The sequence below is a fragment of the Podarcis gaigeae genome (assembly GCF_964106915.1).
Source record: "Podarcis gaigeae genome assembly, chromosome: 4".
NCBI classification, from domain to species: Eukaryota; Metazoa; Chordata; class Lepidosauria; order Squamata; family Lacertidae; genus Podarcis; species Podarcis gaigeae.
This window is the reverse complement of record NC_139677.1, coordinates 62,367,086-62,394,053: the sequence shown is the minus strand read 5'-3', so window position 1 is coordinate 62,394,053 and position 26,968 is coordinate 62,367,086. Positions and strand designations below refer to the sequence as shown.

The following is a 26,968-nucleotide window of genomic DNA, read 5'->3' as shown; positions in this document are numbered from 1 at the left end:
AGATAGCTCTCCTAACTGTGTTACAGCAGGAGACGCCATTATGATAACACGTCCAAGTCTAGCCTTGGGCTGTGTCTCCTGTTGATGGTGGAAATATTTTCAACCCATGCAGAGCCAAGTACTGCAACATGTGATAGCAATGAGCTGAAGAGCCAGTACCAACACCAGCATGAAAAACAATAGCGGTGAATGACACAGATATGTGGACAACACAAATTTTACAGTAAGAAAAACCACAATGTCATTTATATAATCTGAATAATTATGAACCCATCAGCACTACTTTCCATTTCTAGGCAATAAGGACCGATGAGATTATACACACACACACACACACACACACACACACGAGTCATACCTAGGGTTGCGAACATGATCCATGTGGGAGGCACATTCGTAACCCACATCGTTCGCAACCCGCAGCGCCGTGTCTGCGCACATGCGTGATTCGGCACTTCTGCACATGCACGTGACATCATTTTGTGTTTCTGCGCATGTATGAGCGCCGAAACCCAGAAGTAACCTGTTCCAGTAATGGGGGGGGGGGCAGATACTAAGGCCAGTAAACTTTAAGTGGGGTATTAAGATTTTCTCAGAAGTGTTAACATTAGCTTCCTGCATCACACTGTAATTCAGTAGTAAGACTAAATTCCTCAGGGGCGGAGGAATCTTACTGGAATGCATTTTACTGTATCTTGGTCAGTATTCATTTTTGTGACTATAACTTACAGGCTATTCTTCTCCTTGGTAACTTCTCAAGTTATACTATGTCCTGCCAAGAATCAAATCACACAACTCCTACAATGTCTGAATATACCTCAATTTCAAAAGTTCCCTGTGTGTAGAAAACTACCACAACCAGGTATCTAATTTTGCCTACCCTTTCCTCCAAGGTATTAGCTTTCCATGTGCAGAATAATATGGTATGACTAGAGTTTCAAACAAGCAGCTATAATATTAGTGGTATTATAGTTCCCAGCAATGCTGAGCTACACTACCAGAAACACTTCAAACGATTTTTAGTGCTGATGGAGGAGGTTGTGCGAGTCATCTGCTCCAATCTCACTGGTACATTGAATTACTATACAGCATATATTTGACTTGCTTATGATTTTTCTGATCTTGTTCCATGCATGCCTTATTTACTTTCTCTAATTGCCAGCAACTTTCCAGGGTTTCAGATAAGAGACCTTGCCAGCCCTACCTAGATACACCAATGATTTAGCCTGGGACCTTCTGCATGAAAGGCAGCTGCTATATGGTCCTTCTTGGGATAGTTATTGTAATAATCCTTGTTATGGGAACAATTCATGTGGATAAAATTTGCCTGGCACTGTGTGGCACACCAAGCACAAGCTTCCGACCCACCCACCCTCCCTCTGGTGAGAGCTTCCAATGAGTAACCTGGGCCACTGGTTGACAGGACCAGAGTTTCTTTTTTCAACCCAACAGGTCTTTGGTGTGGTTTTTTTCACCCTTCCCCCAGTGAAATTTATGGCTACCTTTTGCTGGACAGGGACACGGGTGGTGCTGTGGGTTAAACAACAGAGGCTAGGACTTGCTGTTCAGAAGGTCGGCGGTTCGAATCCCCGCGACGGGGTGAGCTCCTGTTATTTGGTCCCTGCTCCTGCCAACCTAGCAGTTTGAAAGCACGTCAAAGTGCAAGTTGATAAAGAGGTACTGCTCCAGCGGGAAGGTAAACGGCGTTTCCGTGCACTGCTTTGGTTCGCCAGAAACGGCTTAGTCATGCTGGCCACATGACCCGGAAGCTGTCTGCAGACAAACGCTGGCTCCCTCGGCCAATAAAGCGAGATGAGCACCGCAACCCCAGAGTCGGTCACGACTGGACCTAATGGTCGGGGTCCCTTTACCTTTTACCTTTGCTGGACAGGATAACTTTGTGTTAAGGTCAGAAATGGCATCGGACAGGATCAACGTTGTGAAGGAGGACCCCCATAAGGAGCCTGAGAGAAAAACTGACCATGGCTTGCCTCAAATTTGGGCTGGGCTCTCTGCCTGGCTGGAATCTTCACCCCGGTCACCCAGTGAGACCTTGCCAGCTTTGCTTGCTCCACTGCAGCATTCAACAATGGGCAACTCCCACGGAATGGGTTTGTTAAGGTCCAACCCCAATGGATCCCATTCTGCCAGCAGGGGTTAAATAGGATGATGAACTGACCCTGGCCCTACTGCCATGCGAACACCTACTCTGCCTGCTGCAGTCAATGAAGATTTGGCCTGATTTCATCCCAACACCTGTTTGGCCTCTTACTGCTTTGCTGGCTCACAGATGGGATGTGCTCCCATTGCTGTCCCATCTTCTGCTAACCTAGCGGTGTGAAAGCATACCATAGGTACTGCTGTGACGAGAAGGTAAACACCCATTCTGTGCACTCTGGCACTTGTCACAGTGCCCCATTGCACCAGAAGCGGTTTAGTCATGCTTGCCACCTGACCTGGAAAGCTGTCTGTAGACAAACGTCAGCTCCCTCAGCCTGAAAGTGAGATGAGCGCCACATCCCATAGTTGCGTTTGACTGGACTTAATGGTCAAGGGGTCCTTTACCTTTTTACTTATTAAATTATTTATTCTGACGTATTACCATAAAAAGTAAGTAGAACTCTGAAGGCAGATTCCTTAATATGTGACTTGAGGGCTGTGCCTCTTATTGTTCAAACAACTGCTGATCTTTACGAAAATAACATTTATTGGTAAACAAGAGTTGTGTAATGAATAATTGATAGAACTCAAGGTGTACTTGAGCCAATTATTTCAGTGGTCTGGCCTAATATGTACAATTAGGCAAATTAAATCAAGGTGCCTTTGGAGAAGCTTGTAACTTACTTGTTTGGGCTGCAGATTATTCCACTGGGCTATGTTTCTGCTTTGAACAGTTTGATCTGAATTAAAGTAAAGCAAAGTAATGACTAAAGGTTTCTGGAGATAAAAACATAATCTTGTAGTTCTACAGAAGTCAATATTGGCAAATCAATGAGAAAATGCAACCATTTGTGGTGAATTCATTCTCAGTAGATTTAATGTCTGAATCTTTAAAACAGAAATTCACAACAAAGCCATGTAGAGGATTCTTTCCCTTAAGATATCTCAGATTGATAGACATAGCAGATTGATCCACATATTCCATGAAGATCAGAGAGGGAAATAGTTTTGTTGTTAAGCAAGAAAATGCCTTACAAGTCTTTTCAGTTCCTTTGGTGAAAACCTGTGCATTTTCTTCCAATGGTTTCCTAAAAGATGTATGGTTTAAACTAGCAGTTCTGGAACATAATTTCTCACTATTGTGAAGAAATTACAAGTGCAAATGTCTGGTATCTATGTATAGGCATCTGCTACTTATCTTTGCCCTTGTATAGGAGACAGTTGTCACAGTCTGGTCCAATTTCTTCTAGCATTAAGCATTTCATCCATAACAATATCCAGGGTCAAGAAAACCTTAAGGCAAGATTGTAATGGAAGCTGCAACAGATTCTGATATTTTCCTACACTGACCTATTTCACTTTTAGAAATACCCTCTTCAGAAGCAGAATGACACATTTTCATCTTTAGCCCAAAGTCTTATATGATGTTTCAGTGTAAACAAATATGACATGTGATTGCTGGCTATGTGACTGTTAAGATTCATATTCACTTGTCACCACAATGCCACAATTTGTGGCAGAGGCTTTTTTTAGCTGTAGTAGTGTAAATAGCTACTTGTGTTGCTGCAATCAGAGCAGCCTGCAAGGTCTTGAAACTGAAGCAGTGTCCAAATCTTTTCTGCTTCCCAGACTAACCTGTTACTACAGCTGTAAGGAATCGGAGGGCTGCATTGATGTCATATACCAAGGTGTGCCCCAACAGGACTAGGATGCTGTGTAAGGGGCAGTTGCAAGGGCAGACTGCCTCTGTCCCTGTAGAGATACACTATCTTGCAGCTACAACACATCAGGGGTAGAAAAATAAGTGTTGGTGCAACAATGCCTAGAGCTTGGTGCTGTGGTTTTTATGAGTGCTGTGTCTGAGCAGCAGTTTATCAAATTAAGTAATTAATCTTTAATATCATGCAAGTGTTCAGTAACTGGTCTGCATGACATCTGTTTCAGGGATCATGTTGTACACAACTCCTGAAGTCTCAGCGTGCTGGGCTTCTGCCCATAGTTATTCCTGCTGCATTTATGAAACTATTGGATGTGGTGTGCAATGAACAATCTCTACTGTCATTAGCATGGTGTCTGCTTTTCTAGCTAAAAGGTACCTGTCTCTTCTAAGAGTGCTTTCCTTGCTTTTGGCTATACACTACAGCACGTCTGGGGGAAAAATTTAACTGCTGTGCTGACATGTCATTAACTAAATAAAAGTGACATGCCTGTCTTCAGTATTTGCCATTGTGTTTCTGTGCGCATAGGCCCAGCATTAGACAGGATTAAAACCAGTCTCTTGAATTCTACAGAATAATCTACCCACTTAACTTTTCCATTAAAACTCCTAGGGAGAGTGGAGCATTCCATGCACAGATTAGGACTTGGGAGGAGGGTTTATATACAGGGTACATAGAAGGAAGCCAGCTTTGCTCTTGTTCACTCAGGTAATTGCTTCACTTTTTGTGTAGCCCAGCAATATTGCTCCACTGCTTGAGGAGCTTCTCTAAATGTTGGCCTACTGGATTAGGCTTAAGGAATTCACAGTTTCATCATCGTGACTTGGGGGGACAGAGACTTCTTTTCATCAGAAATGTGTAGGTGGTGTGACGGACAGGCCATGGGTCTTCCTCCTTGTGACCCAGCAAACCAGTTAGAGCTGCTGAGACCATCGGCTAATCAGGAGAGAGAGGGGCAATTTAAGTTAGATGCTGGCAGTTTAACGGTCAGACAGGGTTGAACTATCTGTGTGGGGGAAACCATTTTGATTCCCTGAGGGGAAGTTAAATTCTTGAAGGCACCAAAAGTCTAGCAAAGACTTGGCATGATAAAGAATGCTGCTTAAAAGTTTCTCTGCAAATTGATTGTGTTAATTAACTTTTGTGCCTCACTTGTGATACCACCATGTGTTGAAACCCTCACAGTGTGTTATTATATATACATACAGATTGTTCCAGAGTGCCTCCTTAAACTTCTAGGTGGAGAGTGAGTAGACACCAAGGAGACTTCACTAAGTACACCTTGCTGCTGTGAAATCTTAAATGCTACCACAATTAGTTAGTTATAGGTCGCTACTGTGTAATGCAAGAGAAGCTTTACTGGCAAAACACCCAAACTATGGATCACGTTACCCAGCACCCATCCTTCAGTGAGGGTGTCTGTCACAGGTGGCTTACTTCCATGTCTGGGGACACTGGTCTCAACAATTCAATACCCAGGTTTTAAGTGCAATTCTACACTTTGTTGAAGTCCGCAGCAATTATGGCCAGCAAAGTAGCAAGACTTACCTACTTACTGAGGAAATACTGCCAATGTTTAAAAAGCAAAGGTGAAAAGCCAACTACAATGCAAAGCATGAGTCTTACCGAAAATATAATTTTTCTGAATAGTCTCTAATAAAATTATTCACACAAAGCCTTATTCTTGAGCTGTTTCTAGCTTATGTTTAAAGTTAAACCTTTAATCCTTTCTCTGCTGAGCTCTCAAATGTTGCTCCCAAATCTCTGAAGCTTCTTATCTCCAAAACTGTGTCACTGCCTATAAAAAGATATCAACTTGTCAATCATTATCAGCATATGCAATATTTATAGCTGCTGCTTCTATTCCAGTTAGAAGAACTATGACGAGCACAGCAGAAGGCAGCATTTATATTGGCATGGCCACAAATCTTTAAACAGGTTGACACACAAGTGTATAGCTTGAGATGTCTCCTTCTCTAGATGTGACTAACTTAAAGTAGTTTATTTGGTACTAGTGCTGTCATGAGCACTATCCAAGCAGGACCCAAAATAGCCACACTCATTATGGGCATGAGTATTAGTGCTCTGTTAACGAATGAATTCATTTATTCTGGGTTATAGTCAACTAAGTCATAATTGGAGTATTATTATATTACTTATTAAATCTGTATACTGTCCTATAACTGCAGGTCTCAGGGCGGTTCACAGACATATTGATTTCAGTATGTTTACTCAGAGAGGGTATAGCTAATGCCAGTTATTATCCTTTATAACAAGCTAAATTTATATATCACCTTTCTGCCAATGCATTCAAGGTGCTTTACAATTAAAAATAGTAATACAAAATAAGAAGCATTTGTCTGGCCAATGGTGATGTCTACGGAACATGAGACTATTGGCTTCTCTTTGTTTCTCTGTGTGTCTTTTGCACCAGATACAGTTTTCTGTTAAGAGTACAGCAATGTTTTATATGCCTACCACAGATAGCTTTCATCGGATGAGGGATTTTTTTTGAAATCTCACCGGGGGGGGGGGGGGGGAGAGAGCTTGGAAGAGCCTGGGAAAGGGCCAGAGTTCAGCAGTAGAGTTTTACATGCAAAATGTACCAGGTTTAATCTGCAGCATGTCAGGAAGGGTCGGGAAAGCTTACTGTTTGGGTGCAGCACTCCATACTTTCAATCAGGGAAGACTAGGGATGGGGAACCTGTCGTTCAACTACAATTCCCATTTCTCTAACCACTGACCATGCTGGCTGGGGCAAATGGGTTGCAGTCCAAAACATCTAGTGTCCCACAAGTTCTCCACTTCTGGTGTGCACCAAACTGAACTGATCTGACTCAGTAGAAGACATCTTGCTGTGTTCCAAAGCTCCTAAACTTGCAAAACTGGTCGGACCGGAGACATAAAAATGTAAATTGTTATATTAAGAATTCTAACAAAACTGCTTCTTTATTATTCTATCTTAGAGGCAAACACTGGAATGCTTAATAAATGTAACTTTCCTTTTAATTCTTCTGTTTCCATAATCATTTTATCAGTGTCATAAAACTCTACTAGACTGCACCATTAGCTAATCCACTGCAATTATCCATTTTTATTTTTAACTTTTTACAGCTTCTTTTGTACATTACTATGCATGCAAACTACCTAATGTAAGTAGTAATAAAGCTGCTAATAGTAATGGAAAGGTTAAACTTAATATAATTAAGCCTGATGTTCAATTAAAACTGCCCACTAAGCACAATGCCAGAAAAAACGATAGTAGATTATCTATCTTTCCATATAAACAGCAAACATACCTATTGTACCACCATCCTATCACTGCTGGACAATAGTGTTTCAGTGGTTTGCAACCATTTTTCAGTGGTTTGGAAAGCCTTGACCAGCAATGATATTCCATGGATATTTTTTAAACTGATGGTTGCCGAATTACAATCTTTGTAAAATAAATACAATGTGGATGGAATGACTGGCCTATTTTATGTATGTTACTGAAAATAAATTCATGTATAGTACAGTACAGGAGGCAGGATCACAACAACGGTTTGATACAAGCAGTACTATACACTTGCTTTTCATTAAGCAGAGCTTAGAATTTGTTCTGATATTTCATGTGTCTGAAATCTATTGTCTATGTCTGACTGAAAGAATAAGGATCCTTTAGTCAAAGGCTGTGCCCTCCTTCGTTAGTACAATGCCATGTACAATGACGGCATATACTATGTCATTTTAAGAGATTATGATACAAAGAAGGATGTTCCCTACCGTGTATACTGTACTATCTTGGCTGAAATCCAGTGGACATTTAAACATTATTGTGAAAATGGCCTTATCCCACTGATTTCTGTCTGAGCAGGGGTGGGAACCTCCAGCCCACAGGCCAAATACAACACCTTTTATCCAGCCTTGAGACTCGTCAAGTCCATTCCAGTCTTGCCTCTGCATACTCCTCAAGTGCTTCGGCCTATCTAGAATGTGTCTTTGAAATGTAATTATACACTTTGCTTGCCTGGGAAAATGCATAAGATAGTGTGTAGAAACCTCTGTCTTCTCCATGACTAGTCAAATCCATTCCTCAGCCCACCTTTGGTTCTGGCGCAACTGCCCGCCACTGACATGCAACTCCTGGAAGCTTGCCCATCAGGGAATGCAGCTGAAAAGGTACCCTGACCTTGTATCAGATTTAACCTTAGTGTGTTAGTACTAGCATATCATTTCAAGGGATCAATACATGTTAACTTTTTGTCAGAATGCATTCATATCAGTGTAAATAATTTCATCTTATTTTTATCCTCTTATAAGTTAACTCTCCTCACTTGGGTTGTGTTATATATATATATAGAGAGAGTTAGTTAGTTAGTTAGTTAGTTAGTTAGTTAGTTATCAGGCATGAAAAACCTTTCAAAAAATCAAGCGAATGCATATGGAAGTTGCCTCTGCCTGATTTTCAGTGATTCCTTCTTACCCCCTGCATTCCACCTCAGCCCACCCCAGTTCAGGAGGTTCCCAGGAGAGGCTTTTCAGGGAACTGCTAGGGGGTGACCAGAAGCACCATCAATACACCAGCACATCTCTGGATGCAAGTCACAGGTGTTTTATCTTAGGAAATTATGATGAAGATGTAACCATATTTCTTTTAATAAATATGGAAAGGCTTGTGTTATTCAGAAGACATCTGAAACCTCTGGAAATCTCCTACATTACTTAGTGTCTCCAACTATGATATTTCTTAATAAATATGGTAAATGGTATCTCATAAGGAGATACAGTGGTACCTCGGGTTACATACGCTTCAGGTTACAGACTCCTCTAACCCAGAAATATTACCTCGGGTTAAGAACTTTGCTTCAGGATGAGAACAGAATTCGTGCTCCAGCAGCAGGAGGCCCCATTAGCTAAAGTGGTGCTTCAGGTTAAGAACAGTTTCAGGTTAAGAACGGACCTCCAGAACAAATTAAGTACTTAACCCAAGGTACCTCTGTACTATGCTGCATGTAAAAAAAAATCTAGCAGCCACTGCAGATAGAACAGTGGGACTGTGACATGACATTGGCAGTTACTTTAGATCAGAATCCTGTTCGCTGGTCCGCTTTCAGCCTACATGCATTCAAGAAGTCTTACAGAAAGCAGGCTCTCTGCTCACATAGGTAAGCCTATACACAAACTTTTTGTGCACACATTAGATTGTGCATAAAGTCTATTACATCTCCTTCTACATTTCACCAATTAAAATACAGTTTTGCTATAGATCCTTAATAGTTGCAACTCAAAATTCCACATACAGGAAGCAGGAAGCAAAAGACCTGATAACAAGGCTATTCCTGACTAAACCAAACCAATCACTAAATACTCTAGACTGAGCAATCTAGTAAATCAAGTTACATACCTAAAGTGAAAGACAAAAAATTCCCATAGCAATTTAACCTAGGTGAATATGCCTTTCTTAGCTCAACATGGGGTACAAGCTACGACCCAATTTCAAAGCAAAATTTGAACACCAAGTTCTGTCTGAAAGCAATTTCCAGCCTTCTATTGCATCTCCACAAGCAGTTACTAAATTGTATTTAATCTTTGAAAGAAAGACGCACTGCATATTAAACACCTCTGATTCTTATTACTTCCCTGCACACACACTACTACTTAAAGTGGAATTTCTCTTTGCCTTGTTCCCATTTCTTCCCCTCATCCATCTCTTTTTTTCTCCTCCCCTGCTCCGCACTAGAATACCATGATCTAGCACAGGTATGGCTAAATGGTGGACCACTATCTTGTAAGCCTACAAATTGGGCCATCCCTCTCATAATTTTATTGTGAGGCCTAATATAGTGATAGGCACCATGTATGTAATAAATTATTACATTATAAACAAACAAATAAATGACATTATTAAAGGCAACTGCACCCAAAGACAAAGGCAAGTAGTTGACTCTTGGCCTTACAGAAACTAGGGCCTCTTAGAAGTTCCCAAAATAGAATGCTTGAAAGTAATTCAGAGCATTTACTGAATTCCTGCATTTTGCAGCTACATAGCAACAATCAGTAAACAACGATTAGGACTGGAGATAAAGGCTTAAGCAGTAGGTAACAGAAGCAGAGCAAATATAGCTGCAAAAATGAGGATCCATGAGGATCCGTGTTTTTTAACCATGTTTTTGCGCCCCTGCGGCCCCACGAAATAGTGGATGCATGATTTTTTGATTCTGTCTACAGAGTAGGACATGGTCTACAGTATCATGGTGGTTTTATTTGATTTGAATGAAAAAATCATATGAATTCACGAGGATCCGTCTAGATCCGCCTTTTACCTTTTTCCCAAATATACACCAGACTCATTTAAGAAACTCTCTCCACTACCACACCTTCTACTGTGTGAAATAATGGTGGAATACCATGTGAAAGAGGCCTTTAATGCACGAGATATCACATAACAAATCAGTGAGGTGAAAATACAGAAGTGTATTGTAGAGGATGGAACTAGTGCATTTTAAAGGTCTAAAACAAGTATCGCAGTACTAGGCAGGGCAACTAACATGTGCACTACCACCTTACCTTACCTTAGTTATCTTCTGTTTCCCACGAAGACCACTGCTACTGGTGTCTCCCAGAAAGAATAAAGCCTCGGACTGCTTTCCCCTCAAACCAAGAACTTGGCACAGGAGCAGAAAAGGAAGATTTGCTAGCCACGTCCACGGAGACCTACAACAATGGGGGGGGGGGGAGCGATGTTACTAAATAACAAAAAATAAGCTACTCCCGCTCATTGTTAAGAAAATAAACTTCCAAATAACTCCCCAAAGAGCAAAAGGGTGGTTTGCACATGGAATGGGTTGCTCCACTCCTATGATTGGGGGGTGGGCGAGTTTGCATTCACTAGTGTATGAAAAAACATGCTAAAATGCTGCCAAGCAGATACTAGCCCAGGCAACTGACTAAGAATTTTGGAGTTGAGGAGAGACCTGCTAGTAACTTAAAAGAATATATACATGCAAAGCTTTTCCTAGGCAACAGGCTGACTGAGGCTGCCTTCCAATTGCTAATTTACTTGGGAGTAGCTCCCATTTAACAGAGTGGGCCTTCCTTCTCAGTAAGCAGGCACATGGTAAATTTGGGGTGAAGCAGTTTGTTTGTTTTAACAAAAAGACAGAAGAAAATGTTACTAACTTCGCCTTTTTCACGGAAGAAACCCAAAGGTTTGCTTTTATTTCGTCTGGAGATGGAACAGCTGCACAATTAATGGCAAATTTGCATACCAGCCAGATAAGACTGTAAGGTTTTAGTGTGGTACAAAACCCCTACATTCCCTCAGAACAGACAAACCACGACACCCGTCCTCCACAAGGAACACATACCATGAAACAGGCAAGACTGCTACTTAGACTACTAAAGCAACCGACTCTCCTTCTACAGTAGGGAAGAGTGGAGCAGCCTGGGAAGAAGGGGCGGAACCGGGGCTGCTGACTACACTGAGCATGTGCAGCATTCCAAATTAGCTGAGTTCTGATTTAAATACAGCAAGCAGGTGGGCTGCAGCTGCTCATGATGTTCCTAGTACATCAACGCATCTCTGATTATCATCATCATCAAACAAACAAACGTGGTAGAGCTGGGTGGTTCAGGTATGTGGAGAGATAGCTGTTGGATTCATCCTTGGGGGATTGAGCTAGGAAAGGCATGCCTGGCTCATGTGTCCATTCTGCTTGTCATATCATAAGAGATGGGCTGTTGTTATTTTACTAATGAGTTCAGTAATGGGATGGCACAGAAATATTGCTTATAATGAAACAATAAATAATGCTGGTACAGTAACCCTCCCCAGCACCAGCCAGTGTTGTATCTTTTCCTGGCCTTCTCTGCATATAAATGAAGTGTAAAAGTAGACAGTGATCCCTCATAAAACCTTTCCTTCCACAAATTATAATCACTAGTACAGTGGTATCTCGGGTTACATATGCTTCAGGTTACATACGCTTCAGGTTACAGAGTCCGCTAACCCAGAAATAGTGCTTCAGATTACGAACTTTGCTTCAGGATGAGAACAGAAATCGGGCTCCGGCGGCGCGGCAGCAGTAGGTGTGGTGCTTCAGGTTAGGAACAGTTTCAAGTTAAGAACGGACTTCCAGAATGAATTAAGTACTTAACTCAAGGGACCACTGTACAGGTATGAGGAACCAGTGCCCAGCAGGAGTGGGGAGTGATTTGACACTGGGGAGCCCTAGGATTTTGACAAGCCCTGGCAGTTTGGCTGGCCGATTGGATGCGGCATAAGATCTTCTGAGAAAGGTTTCCAATCTAGGCTCTCCAAGCAAGAACTGCAGGCTGCAAAATCCTGCCTTACATTCTCACAGCCAAAGGGGAATAGCTAAGGCCTGCCACTGCCAAGTTGGAACGGAATAGGAAGCATGTGTAACTGACCCTTTCTAATTAGGATGAGACCATGGCTCTATTCAGGCATTTTCTCCATTTTGCTTGTTGTGGGCATTGTGGAAAATTTAAATTGTGATTCCCAGTTCCCCCCCTTTTTTTCTAGTGATCAAATGGCTGCTCCTAGGTTTTAGCTATCTAGGAATAGGGTTCATCTAAGGGGATTTTGCTGAGGGACACCGTAAACCAGCCTGAAGGAGGAGTCAGTCTATTTCAGCTACAAAATAGGTTGATTTCTTATCTCAAAGGAAGAGAGAATCATATGTATTTTTTCAGCACACATCCTAGAATCTTGGTACGTAGCGTGCTTTTGCTGAACTAGAAGTGCCGTCCTCTTTTGTCTGGGAATACCTGCTTACCCTCAATAGAGGAGCACAAAATAAGTAACACTATGGAGCAAACATCTTATGCAGGCCATGCTTCAGAGTGGCAGGTGTAACACCTTTATGCAATTATGAAGTATCCTCATATCTGTGCATTACATTCCTAGCAACAGCTCTCAGTGATGTGGAGACAATGCATGCACATGCAGTTAGAGTGGACCCTTCGGATACGAACTTAATTCGTTCCAGGGGTCCTTACATACCCCAAAAAGTCCACAACATGAGGTGCCGCTTCAGCACACGCACATGGCGCAATAGACCGCTTCTGCGTATACACTTCCAGGTTTGCCGTGTTTGCAACCCAAAAGTTACGTTATACGAAGGTAACGTAACCCGAGGGTCCACTGTACTGATGTGGCCTTGTGCTGTTTGGATACTGCTGGGTATGCCTCTAGTCAGTAGAAGGTAGGGTTGAGACAAACAGGATAAATATACATTGTGATTTCCCACGATGGCCTCTCTTATGCAAGAGTATGCCATGAAAGTAGCTCTAGCCATGTAGTTTGATTCAGAACCCATCCTTGTGAATATCAAGTAACTGTAAATAAGGGACTTTTTTCTTTACTAATGGAGCTTCTGTATGTTTTATTTTGCCTTTTAAGCAATGCCATTGACATGTGAAAATGAGACAGGGTGGGGGGTGGTGAGAGTAATTCCAGGCAGCTCCAGTTTCCAAGCTTTTAACTCTGCTGCATATGTGTGTGTGTGCATAAAATAAGCCAACCAATTTAATTTTTTTTTAACCTATCAAGAACTAATGTGATGGTGTGATTTTCAGCACTAGTCAAGAGGAGCTAAAGTATTTAAATTGGCCTGAGAATCAAGCTGTTAGTTACACATCTACAACTTGTATACTTGTGTCACGAGCATAATGCTGTTGGGAAAGTGAATAACTTCTAAAAATGGAAGTTAGTCAGAAGTGTTCATTTACTCAGATTCTCCTCAGCTGTAATGGATGGTAAATGTTTGCTTTACTCTGTGTAGGTCCCACATTATAAGAAATTGCAATGAATATTCATTTTGTTGCCTTACCACTTTACCATCAATGAAAATGAGGGATTAACTAAGGCAATACTTTATTTCCTTCTGTAATTGTGAATGCATAACATTCATTATATTATTAATCCATCTTGAAATGTTCATACAAAGCTATTTTGAGCCATTAGTTGCGTCACTGTAATTGATGGATTACTGCATTAACGTTTAATTTAGTTTTGTTTTCAAGGCATAACACTCAGTTTCATTCAAGTTAATTGTATAACCAAATAAGGAAATAGATTGTTCCAGGAGAAAGCATAATGCGATTTAAGGATTCTTCCCAATTCAAGCGATTTGTTTTTGGCCTCAGAAGAAGTTGCAGTTTAAGTTTTAGATTTGAAATCTAAAAATGCCACACACACACATCAGGCTGAAAGGGGGTGGGGGTTTCAGCTGAAAATTGTGCTTGAAAGAAATTTGAACAATTTTTAATTCATAAAGGCTTGATAAATAAATTCTTAAGTTTCTCTTCCTCTACCAGAGTTTAATTCCCTCTCCAAAATCAAGACTAGGTAAGGTATTATTTTGACAACACATAAATCAACAAATAAAAACTAGACTCTGTTAAATTATAAAATACTAGTATAAATAAAAATTATTCAGTATGGCACACCAGATTCCCCATCCAATTGTGTATTTAAAAGTCACCAACATGTTGTTGTTGTTGTTCGTTGTTTCTCAAATTATGCTTATATTTAAAATGTATTATATGAGCCATATTTATATTCACTTGTCTATGCTAGTAAGAACATTTATCTAATACAAAAAATATGCATATGCCCATTTGGCTTCTGTATGTTTTTGAAAACTGTGTCTCAAGTCTGTGAAATGTTACAGTTTAAAGTTTCACTCGTGCAGTAATTTGCTTTTTTCCTCCTAAGCTTTTATAAGAAGCTGTTTATACTTAGGCCACAAATCCATCTAACCCCTCACCTCTACTTTGACTGGTACTTCTCTCTGTGAGAATACTTCTCTATACGAGAAGACTTTTCTCTTCCAGCTTACAACCTGATCTTGTTAAGGCAAAGAGGCAAAGAATGAATTTGGCTGCGCAAAACATGAGGTTTATCATTCAGAAGGCTCTCCCTTTCCCCAAAGGTCCAATCTTTTTCACTTTTTGCGCAGAGGTTCCAACTTGATCTGACCACCACAGCACTGCAAACAAGTAGGTTACTAGCTGTGAACTGCTCTTTATCTGCCGATACAGCAAGTCTTAGGATCAGGCTGCAAGGGGTACATTTTATTATATATTGTTTCAGAAAGAAAAATGAAGAGAGAAACCGCAAGCGTGAGAAATTACTCTGGTAGATGCAGCATAGCTCATTTGCCTCCAGCATCAGCTGGGGGTAGATGTCATATATTCATGTCATGGCATAATGGCACACTCTAGGCTATTCTCATATACATTCTCATTCCAAGCTCATTTGTCAGTTGTCTGTAAATCCAACATCTTCCTCATGCGGGCTAGTTTATATATCTTTTTCTCAGCTGGTTGTAAACAAATTCCATGTACTGTATGGCAGGTGACAAATAGATGGAATTGACCAGGTGAGGTTTTGGTGCAATCTACACGTTGCAGATAGGCCAGGCTGCAGCTTATTTACTGGAATTATTTGGAAAGGAAGGCAGCTGTCATATCACAAGAATATATATATATATAAATAGTTGCTTTGCAGGACTGAACCCATTGTTGTTGCTTAGAAGGATTTGCGTTGTACTTGTAATTGATCGCTTTGTTAATGGTTCAGCTTAAATGCATAAATCATTATGAAGCACTTAGGCAGTGCTATATTCCTATCCCATTTGGTGTCTGACTTGATCATATGGGGAGTGGGGAGGTTGGCATCATGAATCTACTTGCTTGCATTGGGAATCCCAGTAGTGGCAAACCATGTGACTGTGCACAAGTCTGTGAGGGTACAGTCATATACTGTACTTAGGTACAGTCCTCTGCCATATTTGGGGAATTCCCCACATATGAAGAGATAAATTGGTTTGTTAGTGATAAGGAAATGGTGTGCTGTTGTTCTGAGTGACTTCCAAGATCCAGCCACAGATTGTTGAGTGTCAGCTGGAAAAAAAAGGAAAACAGATGGGTGACGAGAATTCACCTGGTTGAACCTCTAAATATCTGGTACCCTGGGGTGGATGATTTGGGTGTCAGGGGAATGAGTAACGCTGTGTTCCAAGGGTGAGAACCCTCAGATCCTGAATGAAGCCCTCCCAACCTCTGTCTGACCTTCAGCATTCCCGAGACCACCCTCTCACAGGCACTGTTTCACACCATGAGTGTTTTTACCTGGCTGGAATGTGTCCTTGAACACTGATAATGCCTCTGTCTTGTCCGTCCTCAGAAATTTACATTTATTACTCTTCTCACTTTTGCCTCTGGCCCCACCCACCAGTGGTATGTGGCTCCTGGAAGATTGCCCAAGAGGTGATGCAGCCCTTGGGCTGAAACAGTTCCCCCCAGCCTGCTGTACACTGTACATAGCCCTGACTGAAGAGGGAACAGAAAATGGGCACCTCCAGAAACTCATCCTGCATCCCTTGGTACGCTAATAAAATGCTTGGGCTCAGGGCTGACAGCCCCAAACCTGGGCCCACCAGCACTGTTTTGCACAGTAGGGGAATGCTTCAGAAAGGTAGAAGAAAAGAAATTATAAATATATATATTCCTTTTATTCTCCTGAAATTACTCCCACCCCACTCAGGAGCTTTAATGGTACTCAAAGGCTGCTTGGAGCTCTGAATAGGAGCATCCTGGACAGTGACTGAAGAAAATTTTGTTGCAAATCATACCTTGTAAGATTATATTATCATGAAGTATATAATATTGTAGTTGTTTAGGTCAGATTGCCTCGGCTGTTTTGTTGCCATATCGTGAAAAGTCATGTGGGCTCTGTTCACAAATATACAGGCTCACTTCCCATTCCACTGAAATCTCATCTTCAAATAATGCTTCTTTCTATAATCTAAATCTCCTGCTTAGAGCTCATCCACAAGCAGTCAAAGCAATTACCTTTTTAACTTTGTCCTCCTTGTATATATTAAAGCAGGATTTTCATAAGGGTTCTTATTTATATTAATATATTTTACTTTTTTCTATTTACTTTATGTATAATACATAAAAGTAAAGTGGTTTGAACTGATCTATTAAATCAGTCTTTATTTGCATATTATTCAAACACTTCCCTATTATGCTGTAGAAAGCAATAGATGGAAACATTCTGATGCCCTCATTCTTTCTTGAACTGCAAGTAATCTCTGATCTCAAAACCTTTGCAAATCAATGCAGGATTGTTTATTATACTGGAAAATGTTCTTGTCTTCTTAAAAAGACTGCGTGTGTGTGCATACATGTTGACAAATAGGAAAACATATCCATGGAATGACTGAGAACACATTATTTATTATAGGTTGCTGATGATCTAATAATTCACAACACAGCAAACCAGCAGCATCAAGAAGTATCCTGAAAGCTCATTAATAACTTTTTTTTAAATGATGCATTCGTAGGCTGTCAATTGTTCATGCTGTCTATGGAACAATGATTTTTTTCCCAGTTGTAATTATATTATGCACGTTTTAAAAATGTATGCCGTATTTGCATCTGAATATTTCCCCTGAATAAATGATTTGGATTTTTTTCTCCAGCCAGAATAAATGCAAACATAGGCCTTTTCCCTCTTATATAACTGTCTATATGAGAAATGCTACTTCGAATTCCTATAATATTCTTTATGAACAAACTAGATTTGACTGTGCAGACCAGTATGTCATGTTGGGTTGCTGCCATAATCCCAAAAGGTGGGGGGGGGACGACTTGCAAGCACAGAGGTAGGGGAGGGAGGTGAACTCCTGCTTTTCTCCCTCAAACCTTGTCTTTCCCATCCCACATATTTTCTTGTAACCGCTCCCCCCTCAAAGAAGAAGAAGAAAGCAGCCAGAGAAAGGTATATTCAAAAACAAAAAATGTGATAAGAAAGAGTACAGCTCTGCCTTTCCATCCACAAAATTTGGCTCTTGAAATCTACCCCAGCTTCCCAGGTTGGATTGTAGCTGTCGTTTTCTACTGTGAGACAAAACATTATTTATTTTATGCATTTATATTTTTAGAAACATTAACTTCACCAGGGCTTGATGGGGGGGGGGGAGAACCTGATAGAAGTGAAAATGAATATTTAAATAAATATAACAGGAAACTTTTTGCAACTTAGACTGCAGTCCTAAATTGGTCTCCTTTAAACACTTGCATAGGGACGCGGGTGGCGCTGTGGGTTAAACCACAGAGCCTAGGACTTGCCGATCAGAAGGTCGGCGGTTCAAATCCCCGCGATGGGGTGAGCTCCTGTTGCTTGGTCCCTGCTCCTGCCAACCTAGTAGTTCAAAAGCACGTCAAAGTGCAAGTAGATAAATAGGTACCGCTCCGGTAGGAAGGTAAATGGCGTTTCCATGAGCTGCTCTGGTTCGCCAGAAGCGGCTTAGTCATGCTGGCCATGTGACGCCGGCTCCCTCAGCCAATAAATTTGCGCTATGGTCTGCAGGCCCCAGAATTTGGGGTAACATCAGGGGTGATTGGGGGCATGCCAGGGGAAGAAGCTGGGATCCAAAACCCAGGGTTCCTGACCTGCTTCCCAGCTGAGAAGAAAATTAGAAGAGCTCAGGAACATGCCTAAATCTCACATTCACTTTCCCTCCCATTGCTTCCAATGGAAAAGAATGTGTTGTGGGGGAGTTGTTTTAAAAACTTAACAGCTGGAAACAGGTGAGCTTTGCAGGCCTTAGCATATGGTTGAATCTACTTCTCTAGATGAATTGGGCAATGTTGTTGCTTTTCTTGTTTTAATGTGGAAAAAAGTATTCAAATATGTAATCCCTTTCCCCCTTGCACCTGTATTTAAAGTGGTAGAATCCAAGAAAGATTGTAGAAATACCACCACTACCCTATAATAATGGCAACTCAATTCTCCACATTCTGCTCAATAACAGAAGTATCAACAGGCAGAATTGCAAGTTTATAGCATTATACAAACCTTTAGGGCGGGGGGAAAAGTTAGTCCAATGTGGACTGAACATGCTCAGTGTGCATGGAATACCAGCTGCTCAAGGGTGGGGAATAATGGAAGGGTGGGGAATAATGGAAGGCCGAGATAAAGGGGAATAGGATGGAATATTCTAGAACAGGCTTCCTCTACCTCGGCCCTCTAGATGTTTTGAGACTACAATTTCCATCATCCCTGACCACTGGTCCTGCTAGCTAGGGATCATGGGAGTTGTAGGCCAAAAACATATGGAGGGTCGAGGCTGAGGAAGCCTGTTCTAGAAGAAGGCACAACAGGTTGGCTGGGATCCTGGATCCTTTCAGCTCAGTACTGACTGCAATGACTGGCACTGGCCTTCCAGATTTTAATAATAATAATAATAATAATACCTTTATTTTCAGACTGAAATTGCTTCTTAGCCATACCTGGAGATTCCAGTAATCAAACATTGGCCCTTTTGCAGGCTCTGCCACTGAACTATGTCCCTTTCCCAAAGCACTCCTCATTGGAACACTATGGAAGGTCCCAGTTGTGCAACCCTTATTCATACAGCCACAGTCATTTGCAATGTACAAACACCTCTATATGCTGCTCTATACAGCCACAGTCTTTTGATCCTGTCAAACACCTCTATATGCTGCTCTATATGCTGTCCAGGTAAGGACAGCACCTGTGTGCATGCAAATATAGCTTCTGTTCCAAATGCAGGATGGATCATGTGGAGAGTCCCTTTGCATATACAATTGTTTATTAGGACTGTTTCTTAGCTCCTTTCTGTTCACCAGCTCCCTCCAAGAAGGGAAAATAATAGGAAGCACAGAGGTAAGAAAGAGAGAAGTGTGCTAAGTTTTTTTTAAAGAGGCCCTCATTACAGTTAGTAAGATATGGGTGATATGAGCACATGGGATAACAAGAAGCTTGCGGTGTGGTTGATGTATAAAATATGTGCCTCGATATCTTGCTTATTTTTAGATATTCTTTCTCTTTTTGAATTTCCATAATGAGCATGTTGTGCCTGTCAGCATCCTAGTTCCTCACTGAAACCTTCCGTCTCTTTTATCACCAGAGTCTCAAATGTCTTGTCAAACCTCGTAATTATTTCCTAGAGTCAAATCTGCCATTAATCCTCTCAGGAAAGCTCATGCAAAGTACCGTCACTCAAGGAGCATGAAGGGAAGAAGGACATGATGTGTCTGTGTCATCTCTTCAGTCTTCATGGTTCGTTGTCTAGGAGGAACTGAAACTTAAGTAACATGCCCCAGATAGAGGCACAATAGATAATATTACCTTTTTATATTCCATTACAATGCAAACTAGAGAAAAATAATAATGGTGGCAACATTCTCTTTCCTTTTTCTTTTTAACTTGGGTCTAATAAAAAAAAAGAGAGAGAGAAAGCACATTCCATCCACTGAAACAACAAAGACTTATGAAACAAGAAAAGTAGTGGGGAACTAATTATCGTTCCTTCATATTTGGCCATGAAAAACATACCGTTTTGGTGGCACATTATTTTCATGCATAAAAATATGCGTTCTTAATTATGTGCATTATTAGTTCCCAATCACCACCATGAAGGCACATCTCTGTGCTCTCTTCCAATCAGTGTTGCTCTTCCTACACTGGAGGAAAATAGTGTGCTATTTTGAAATATTAACTTTTTTATCATAGTCTCATTAAGCAGAATATTATTGCAGTTTGGGGGGAAAGGTGGTAATACTGCTGTGCAACATGTAGTGCATGCTCAAATGGAAGCCCATAAATTGAGTTCACCAACAGAAAACAGTTATTCGGAAAAACTGAGGTCTACCGGTAATTCATGTGGCTCCTGGGCTTTTGATGGACAGTAAAGGAGGTGCTTTTTCTGCTTCATTTGTGTAGAGATTCCCAGAGAGTGTGTCTAGCTGTGTGCACAAAGTCAGAATATATAATTTTCTTTCTGGAAATGCAATGAGGTAGCCTTCCAATGAAAGCTGAGTGTCGCACCCAGAATTGTACCTGAATGCCCCAGTATAATATCTTTATCAATTGAAGGTATCTGAAGTCAGAACAGGTTATGTTCTGTTATTTGCAGTTGAACATTGCAATACAAATATCACAGATCTGAGTGGCAAGGTTTTGAAAAGTCTCTGCCAGTGTTAGAATGGAAATATCATTTGAAAGGTGTTAGTTCTTTTAAATAATTGTTAACTGTAACTTCCCATTTCTGCATATACCACACACTTAGGACCAATAAATTGACACAAAAACAGTAATGGATTCTTTTAAGTGTGCTCAGAATACTGATGAAAAACCAAATTAGTACTCCAGATCCCACTGAAGTCAGTTACAAAATTACCACTGACTTTTATGGTTCTGGATTGCAAGCTGAATTATCTTAGCAGGGCCAGTTACTATCTCACAGTCGAGGCACAGCTGGTTTTAATGTGTACATTTCTTGCAGCAGGGATGTCTGCAGGATTAACTTCAGACTTGAAAGTGAAAAGATAATGTAAATGTGAGAGAATAAAACCAGGTCATAGAAATTGTAGCAGCATATGGTGAAAAAGCTGAAAATGTGCATGATGCAAAAATAGCTCCAAATCATAGATATTTAATGGGCTTGAACTGGCTGTCTGTCACCTGTGAGCCTCTTCTAGCCAATGTCTGAGCTGCTGTGATTTCATGACATGTTCAATGTTATGACTATAGATGTGGAAGGATCAGTCACAAAATTCTGACAGGCGAATGTGATGGAAATAAAAGACCGAATTGGCTGGGGGCAACATTGCATATTGCCGTGGAGGGGGGGAGGATAACTTAAGTAGAAAGGTTTTCTAAAGAGACAGCAGCTAGGCAAGAAGAGGTGGTGGAAGGGAATGTAAGATTAACCTTTGAAGATGCCACATCGTGCATGTATTAACACTCAGTTGTCTAATTCTAAACAAAAGTGAATTTGCTATGAGTGCACCCTAAAATACAAGTCTGCACACTTTTAAAACACATGAGGAAAGTGGTATTGCAGGTAAGATACACAATGAGTGAAGTTGCTGAAATCACAACAAATATTATTGTGATTACTGGAAATGGATATGGTTCACATGTTCAGAGCAACTAATGCAAAATCTAAAAAGTATACAACTGGGGAAACATGTTAAAAAACAGGATATTTAAAATTCCTGGCAATGCTTTAATTACTCAGATGTTAACTTGGCTACAGCAGAATGCAAAATGAAGAGCAAAGACATATTTCTGCAAAGTAGTTCAGGATTGTTTTGTTCCATGGCTTATTTGAAGCATTTGTCTGGTTTGAGGCTATTTTGGATGAAGTCCTAGAAAATGCATGAAGTTTGATAAATATGGCTAGTTCAGGGGAACGCCCATGATGATAAAATATAATTAGGCTTAGAATATTGTTCATGGCGATGGGAAGCAAACTGAACAGTCTGGGTCATCAATAAAAGTTAGTTTGAGGAAATATCAGATGACTTAATAAGTTAAATTGGAGTTTTCTTATCTGGGAGGGGGGACCTAGTGCTAGGAAGTAAGATCATTTTAGGAACAATTGCATATGCAATTAAAATTCATCTTGATGAAATCTAGAGGGGGTAAAGCAACAGATGCAAATGTAGTTAAGTGGCAATGTTAAAATAATTCTAAACAGAAGGCCTCTTAAAATACATAAATAGAAATGCATTTAGTTGGGAAGTGGGAAATCTAAATAAGAAAGAAAGATGCAGCACAAGTTAAAAACATAATTAGAAAAATAAATTGTAAAGAGTATTTTAGATTGAAAAAGAATATTGTTTTATTGACTGTGTCTGCAAAAAATAAAATAAAATGAAAGCGTAGTCTGCTTAGGAAAATGGAACACTAGAAAATGTGTGCAATTAATTGTGGTGTAGGGAGAAGATGGCAAGCTGAAATTTCCAGTCAGTATTCTTGTAGTATTTAATGCTGGTGTTTTGTAAATGTCTTTTAGTACTTAATATCTGTGTGAATCCATTTTACAGATGAAAGCATGTTGTGAGATGTCTAAATCACACAGTAGCCCACAGCTAATGCTTACTTACAACACAGTGGTACCTCGGTTTAAGAACAGTCCTGTTTATGAACGATTCGGTTTAAGAACTCCACAAAACCAGAAATAGTGTCCCGGTTTGTGAACTTTACCTCAGTCTAAGAATGGAATCCGAACAGTGGAAGGGCACTGACGGTGGGAGGCCTCATTAAGAAAAGTGTGTCTTGGTTTAAGAACGGTTTTGGTTTAAGAACAGACTTCTGGAACGGATTAAGTTCATAAACCAAGGTACCACAGTACAGTAGACTCACAACTTGCATGCATTTAACTTGTGCACATTCAACTTTGCACGCTTGGCAATTAAAAAAAATAAAAATGGAGGAAGGGGAAACTTTGGTTTCAATGGTGGGTGGGATTGCCAATGTGTTTTGTCTATATGCAATTTTGGCTTTATGCACTATCCCCAGAACATAACTCCTACATACGTTGTGGGTCTAATGTATGTTTTTAACCTATGCTGAAAAGAAAAGAGAGAATGTCAGTATTTTCATCCCTCCCATTGCAAGGATCACCAGATCATGTTTGTTTTACTTTCTGTCTGTGAAAAAGGAGGGGGCGGAAGCTACTCTTTCCGTCCCTAGTACAGTGGTGCCTCGCAAGACGAAATTAATCCGTTCCGCGAGTCTCTTCATCTTGCGGTTTTTTCGTCTTGCGAAGCACGGCTATCTCTCTCTTCAAGTTAAATTCTGGAAGCTCCATTTTATAAGACAAAAACTGCCTCTCTCTCTTCAAGTTAAATTCTGGAAGCTCCATTTTATAAGACAAAAACTTTACAAAAAAGTTTGGAAGGGCAGGTGATGTATCTATATAAAATAACATACAATGCCATATCAGGAACTTTGAGCTTTATTTCAACTTTATTTGCATTGAAAGGCATCAGTCTGCTGATGAAAATTGAGAGGTTGAAGGACAGCACCCTAAAAATTTTAATACTATAAGCCCTTTCTTTTAAGTCTGTTGCTCATAACAAAAGCAAGCCAAATGTTTCAGCAACCCTGTGACAGAAAATATAGCATTGTTTGTGTTGAATTTAAGAGATAGGTGGCAGGGAGCCCTAATTACTGTTAGATACTGTAATCTGCCACCTCCTTCAGCAGCTGTGTTGTCGTTCTAACCAGCACTCCATAGTAGCAGTAATGTTGGTGAATGCATCACTCATCCATAATTTAATTGAGGGGACTGACCTGGCATATATTATCAAGACCTTTGTAGATCACCTGATCTCAATTAGCTATGTCCCCAGTGTACTTGGTTCAGCACCAGCAGAGACAGGAGAATCAGGTTATTTGGGCTGCCACAATGCATTGGAATTCCACTGCTTCTGTCAGACAACCAGACTTCCTGGGGACCAAGAGTGATGCTTGTACCTGGTGTTGGGCCCGAGAGTCAGAGTGAGTGTTCTTTTAGTGTTCCATCCACTTCACTGCTCAGCAGTCTGCTTCTGCCAGCTCAGGAAAGAAATTTCAGAAGTTCTCTTGGGAAAACCCCCAGATGTGGTATTGGGTGATTTCATCATAAGTACCAAGGACACCTTGGTAGGTCCAACCTGCCTGAGCAATGTAAATAGTCATCCAAATTTCTACAATTGGATATGAGAAGACTTTTACTACCAAAACCTGTGCTTGCATTAGTGGTGGTGTATTGTCCACAGTAACAGCAGCACCCCACAGAGCATTAGGACACCCAAGGAAGCATTTATGTTGCTCCCTCAAATACACTCTGCCCAAGTTTTTGAATTTCTGGTAATCTCTGAATTACAAACCTTCTAGGGAATAATATGATTGATTCTTGAAACAGCATTATTCAAAACATGAAAATATTCAAGCAGGACGGCATTAAAAAAATATATCCTGCATTGCTAGAATTGCTAGCAGTGTGAAAATAATGTCCCTTTAGCCCCAGTCTGTATATAAAAAGAGCAGGTTTTTGAGATATTAGCAAATGTCTTGGTTTGCAAACTGTTCTTCCTCCTATCAGTTTTGGCCACATCTCTCAAATATGGTCCATTCAAGACCCCCCCCCCCCAAAAAAAAACCGTATTTCATGTTACCTGGTCATTTATCCTTTCCTTTTAACATACCTTTCTTCTGTCCTCTTTTGTGCCAAATGTGAGGGAAGCAATAGCCAAAGGACTCCATCTATGAAGTCAAGCACAACTTCCCATTTAACCTTGGAAGGAGGCCACATGATTGACATTTCCATTCCTAGAGTAGGTCCAAGCCATTACAAGAGCCAACTAAATTTCATTTTGCCTTATCTGCAGGTTATCATTCTTTCAAGAATCATCACATTCTGACAGGATCTTGATTTAAGGTTTTCAACTCAGCTTGGCTCAAGCTGAATTCACAAGGTCAAAAAGATTCCAGGTTTGTTCATAATACAGAACCAAAAGATGGAATGCCAATCCTTTCAAGGCCCTGGAAGTGGCTAGATGTGTCTCATATTCCCATTCTCAATTAGGGCAATTTTTAAGGCTGTCAGCTCACTCCCCCCCCCCCCATGTGGGTCTTTTTTCTCTTCCTTCCACATATGAAACTTGTGACTAATTTTATCACATTTTCTTTTCCACATCATTTGAAAGTTTCAGATATTTCTGTATTTTCAGTATCATACTATTATGAAGAAAAACGACTTGATTTTTTTTAGAGAAAGAGTTCTAAGTTGTTAACAATATTTTCTCTTTTCTCAATAAATGAAAGAAACAAACAAAATAACAAGGAAACTAGTGAAAAAAGCATTTTACTTGTATTTCATGCATGTGGACCTGAATACTGCAAGGGGAACAATGCATAGATTTAATGTTAAATGTGGAGATATCCCAACTGATATGAAAACATACACAAAGAAAAAGCAAGTGAAGTTCTGTTTATTTTGAAAACTGTAAGAACAAACAATCCTGGGGCTGATGATCCCATAAACTTGTATTTAACCCTTAAATGGCTAGGCAGATCAAACCAATTAATACATGTTATCCTCTACAGAGCAAACAGTTGATTGGGCTGTGTTAACCGAAGTGCTTTAAAAGCAAAAAATTAATTGTATGTGTTTGCAGCAAGCATTTGGGAAGATGTGAATGTATAATTTCTGCCTGGACATTCGTTACACTTTTTAGTGGTGAGGGAGCACTTTGTGTTTTAAGGATGCATCACAGAGAAATTCTTGGTGAACATAGTGCATTTTATGCATGCATCAGGCAGAAATTCTTAACTATGTACTTAGTATAACTAGGTACTTAGTATGGGGGGGGGGGGAATGCATCAGTAGAATATTTTATATTTTCCCCATTCCACGCCTCTCAAACTAAATTATGCTTTCTGTGAGATGAGGGAGAATTCCAAAATAGCAGAAGACACATGAACATTTTCAGATAAAATTCCCTTTGATATTCTCATAAGAGTTTTGACTCTTTATTTTTCACTTAATAAATTAACCACTTAATAGGTATAAGATATTAGCTTCAGTTGCATGGACTCCATGTGCCTATTCCAGTGAAAAGACAAATCCTTTCCAAATCTGTTCCAGTACAGTGGTACCTCTGGTTACATACTTAATTCGTTCTGAAGTTCCGTTCTTAACCTGAAGCATCACTTTAGCTAATGGGGTCTCCTGCTGCTGCCGTGCCGCCGCTGCATGATTTCTGTTCTCATCCTGAAGCAAAGTTCTTAACCCAAGGTACTATTTCTGGGTTAGCAGAGTCTGTAACCTGAAGCATATGTAACCTGAAGCATATGTAACCCGAGGTACCACTGTAAACATACAAATCTGAGAGTTGGGTCCACCATTCTGCCAAGGTAGAGATCAGGCTTGAACACAAGATTCCATACCGCATTCATATTGCTGTCATTGACACCTGCAATTTCCCAGCATTCTGGAACTTGAGTGAACATGGAAAACTCCATAACACAACATGCTGAACCATGTTTTCTTAATTTAATAGAACACTTTCTGTTCTATTAATAAACAAGCCATAGAATGCCGCACAACGGACCACCAGCAGCAGCATTTTAAACCTTTGGATGAACAAGATATGCTTTTTTTCATTGAATTGCTGATGGACCAGGGCTGGTATTGGATACCAATATTAATTTCAGTGCCCACATTAGTCTGCAAGAGTGGTCAGTTCATCCAATTCAGTCTTCAGGA

General features: G+C 40.4%; 1 protein-coding gene and 1 long non-coding RNA gene across 7 annotated transcripts in view; one reads left to right on the top strand and one right to left on the bottom strand.

Moving 5' to 3' along the window:
• LOC310843876 overlaps positions 1–11,284 on the bottom strand; it is a 149,898-nt gene extending 138,614 nt beyond the window's left edge. For both annotated transcript variants that reach the window (XR_014563731.1, XR_014563732.1), the window contains exons 1-2: positions 11,228–11,284; positions 10,433–10,574 (exon numbers count right to left, since the gene is read on the bottom strand). This is a non-coding gene — a long non-coding RNA (uncharacterized lncRNA). The remainder of the gene's footprint in view (positions 1–10,432; positions 10,575–11,227) is intronic.
• Positions 113–26,968, top strand: part of LOC310843811 (uncharacterized protein) — a 171,885-nt gene continuing 145,029 nt past the window's right edge. For 2 of the 5 annotated variants that reach the window (XR_014563654.1, XR_014563655.1), the window contains exon 1: positions 118–223. Coding sequence is in view for 1 of the 5 variants with exons in the window: in XM_083737577.1 (XP_083593703.1) it covers positions 190–223; positions 24,154–24,216 (97 nt within the window). In the remaining 4 variants the exon portion in view is untranslated. Of the gene's footprint in view, positions 224–11,356; positions 11,495–24,153; positions 24,217–26,968 lie in introns of those variants that run through there. The other 3 variants (XM_083737577.1, XR_014563653.1, XR_014563656.1) reach the window with 3 other exon arrangements.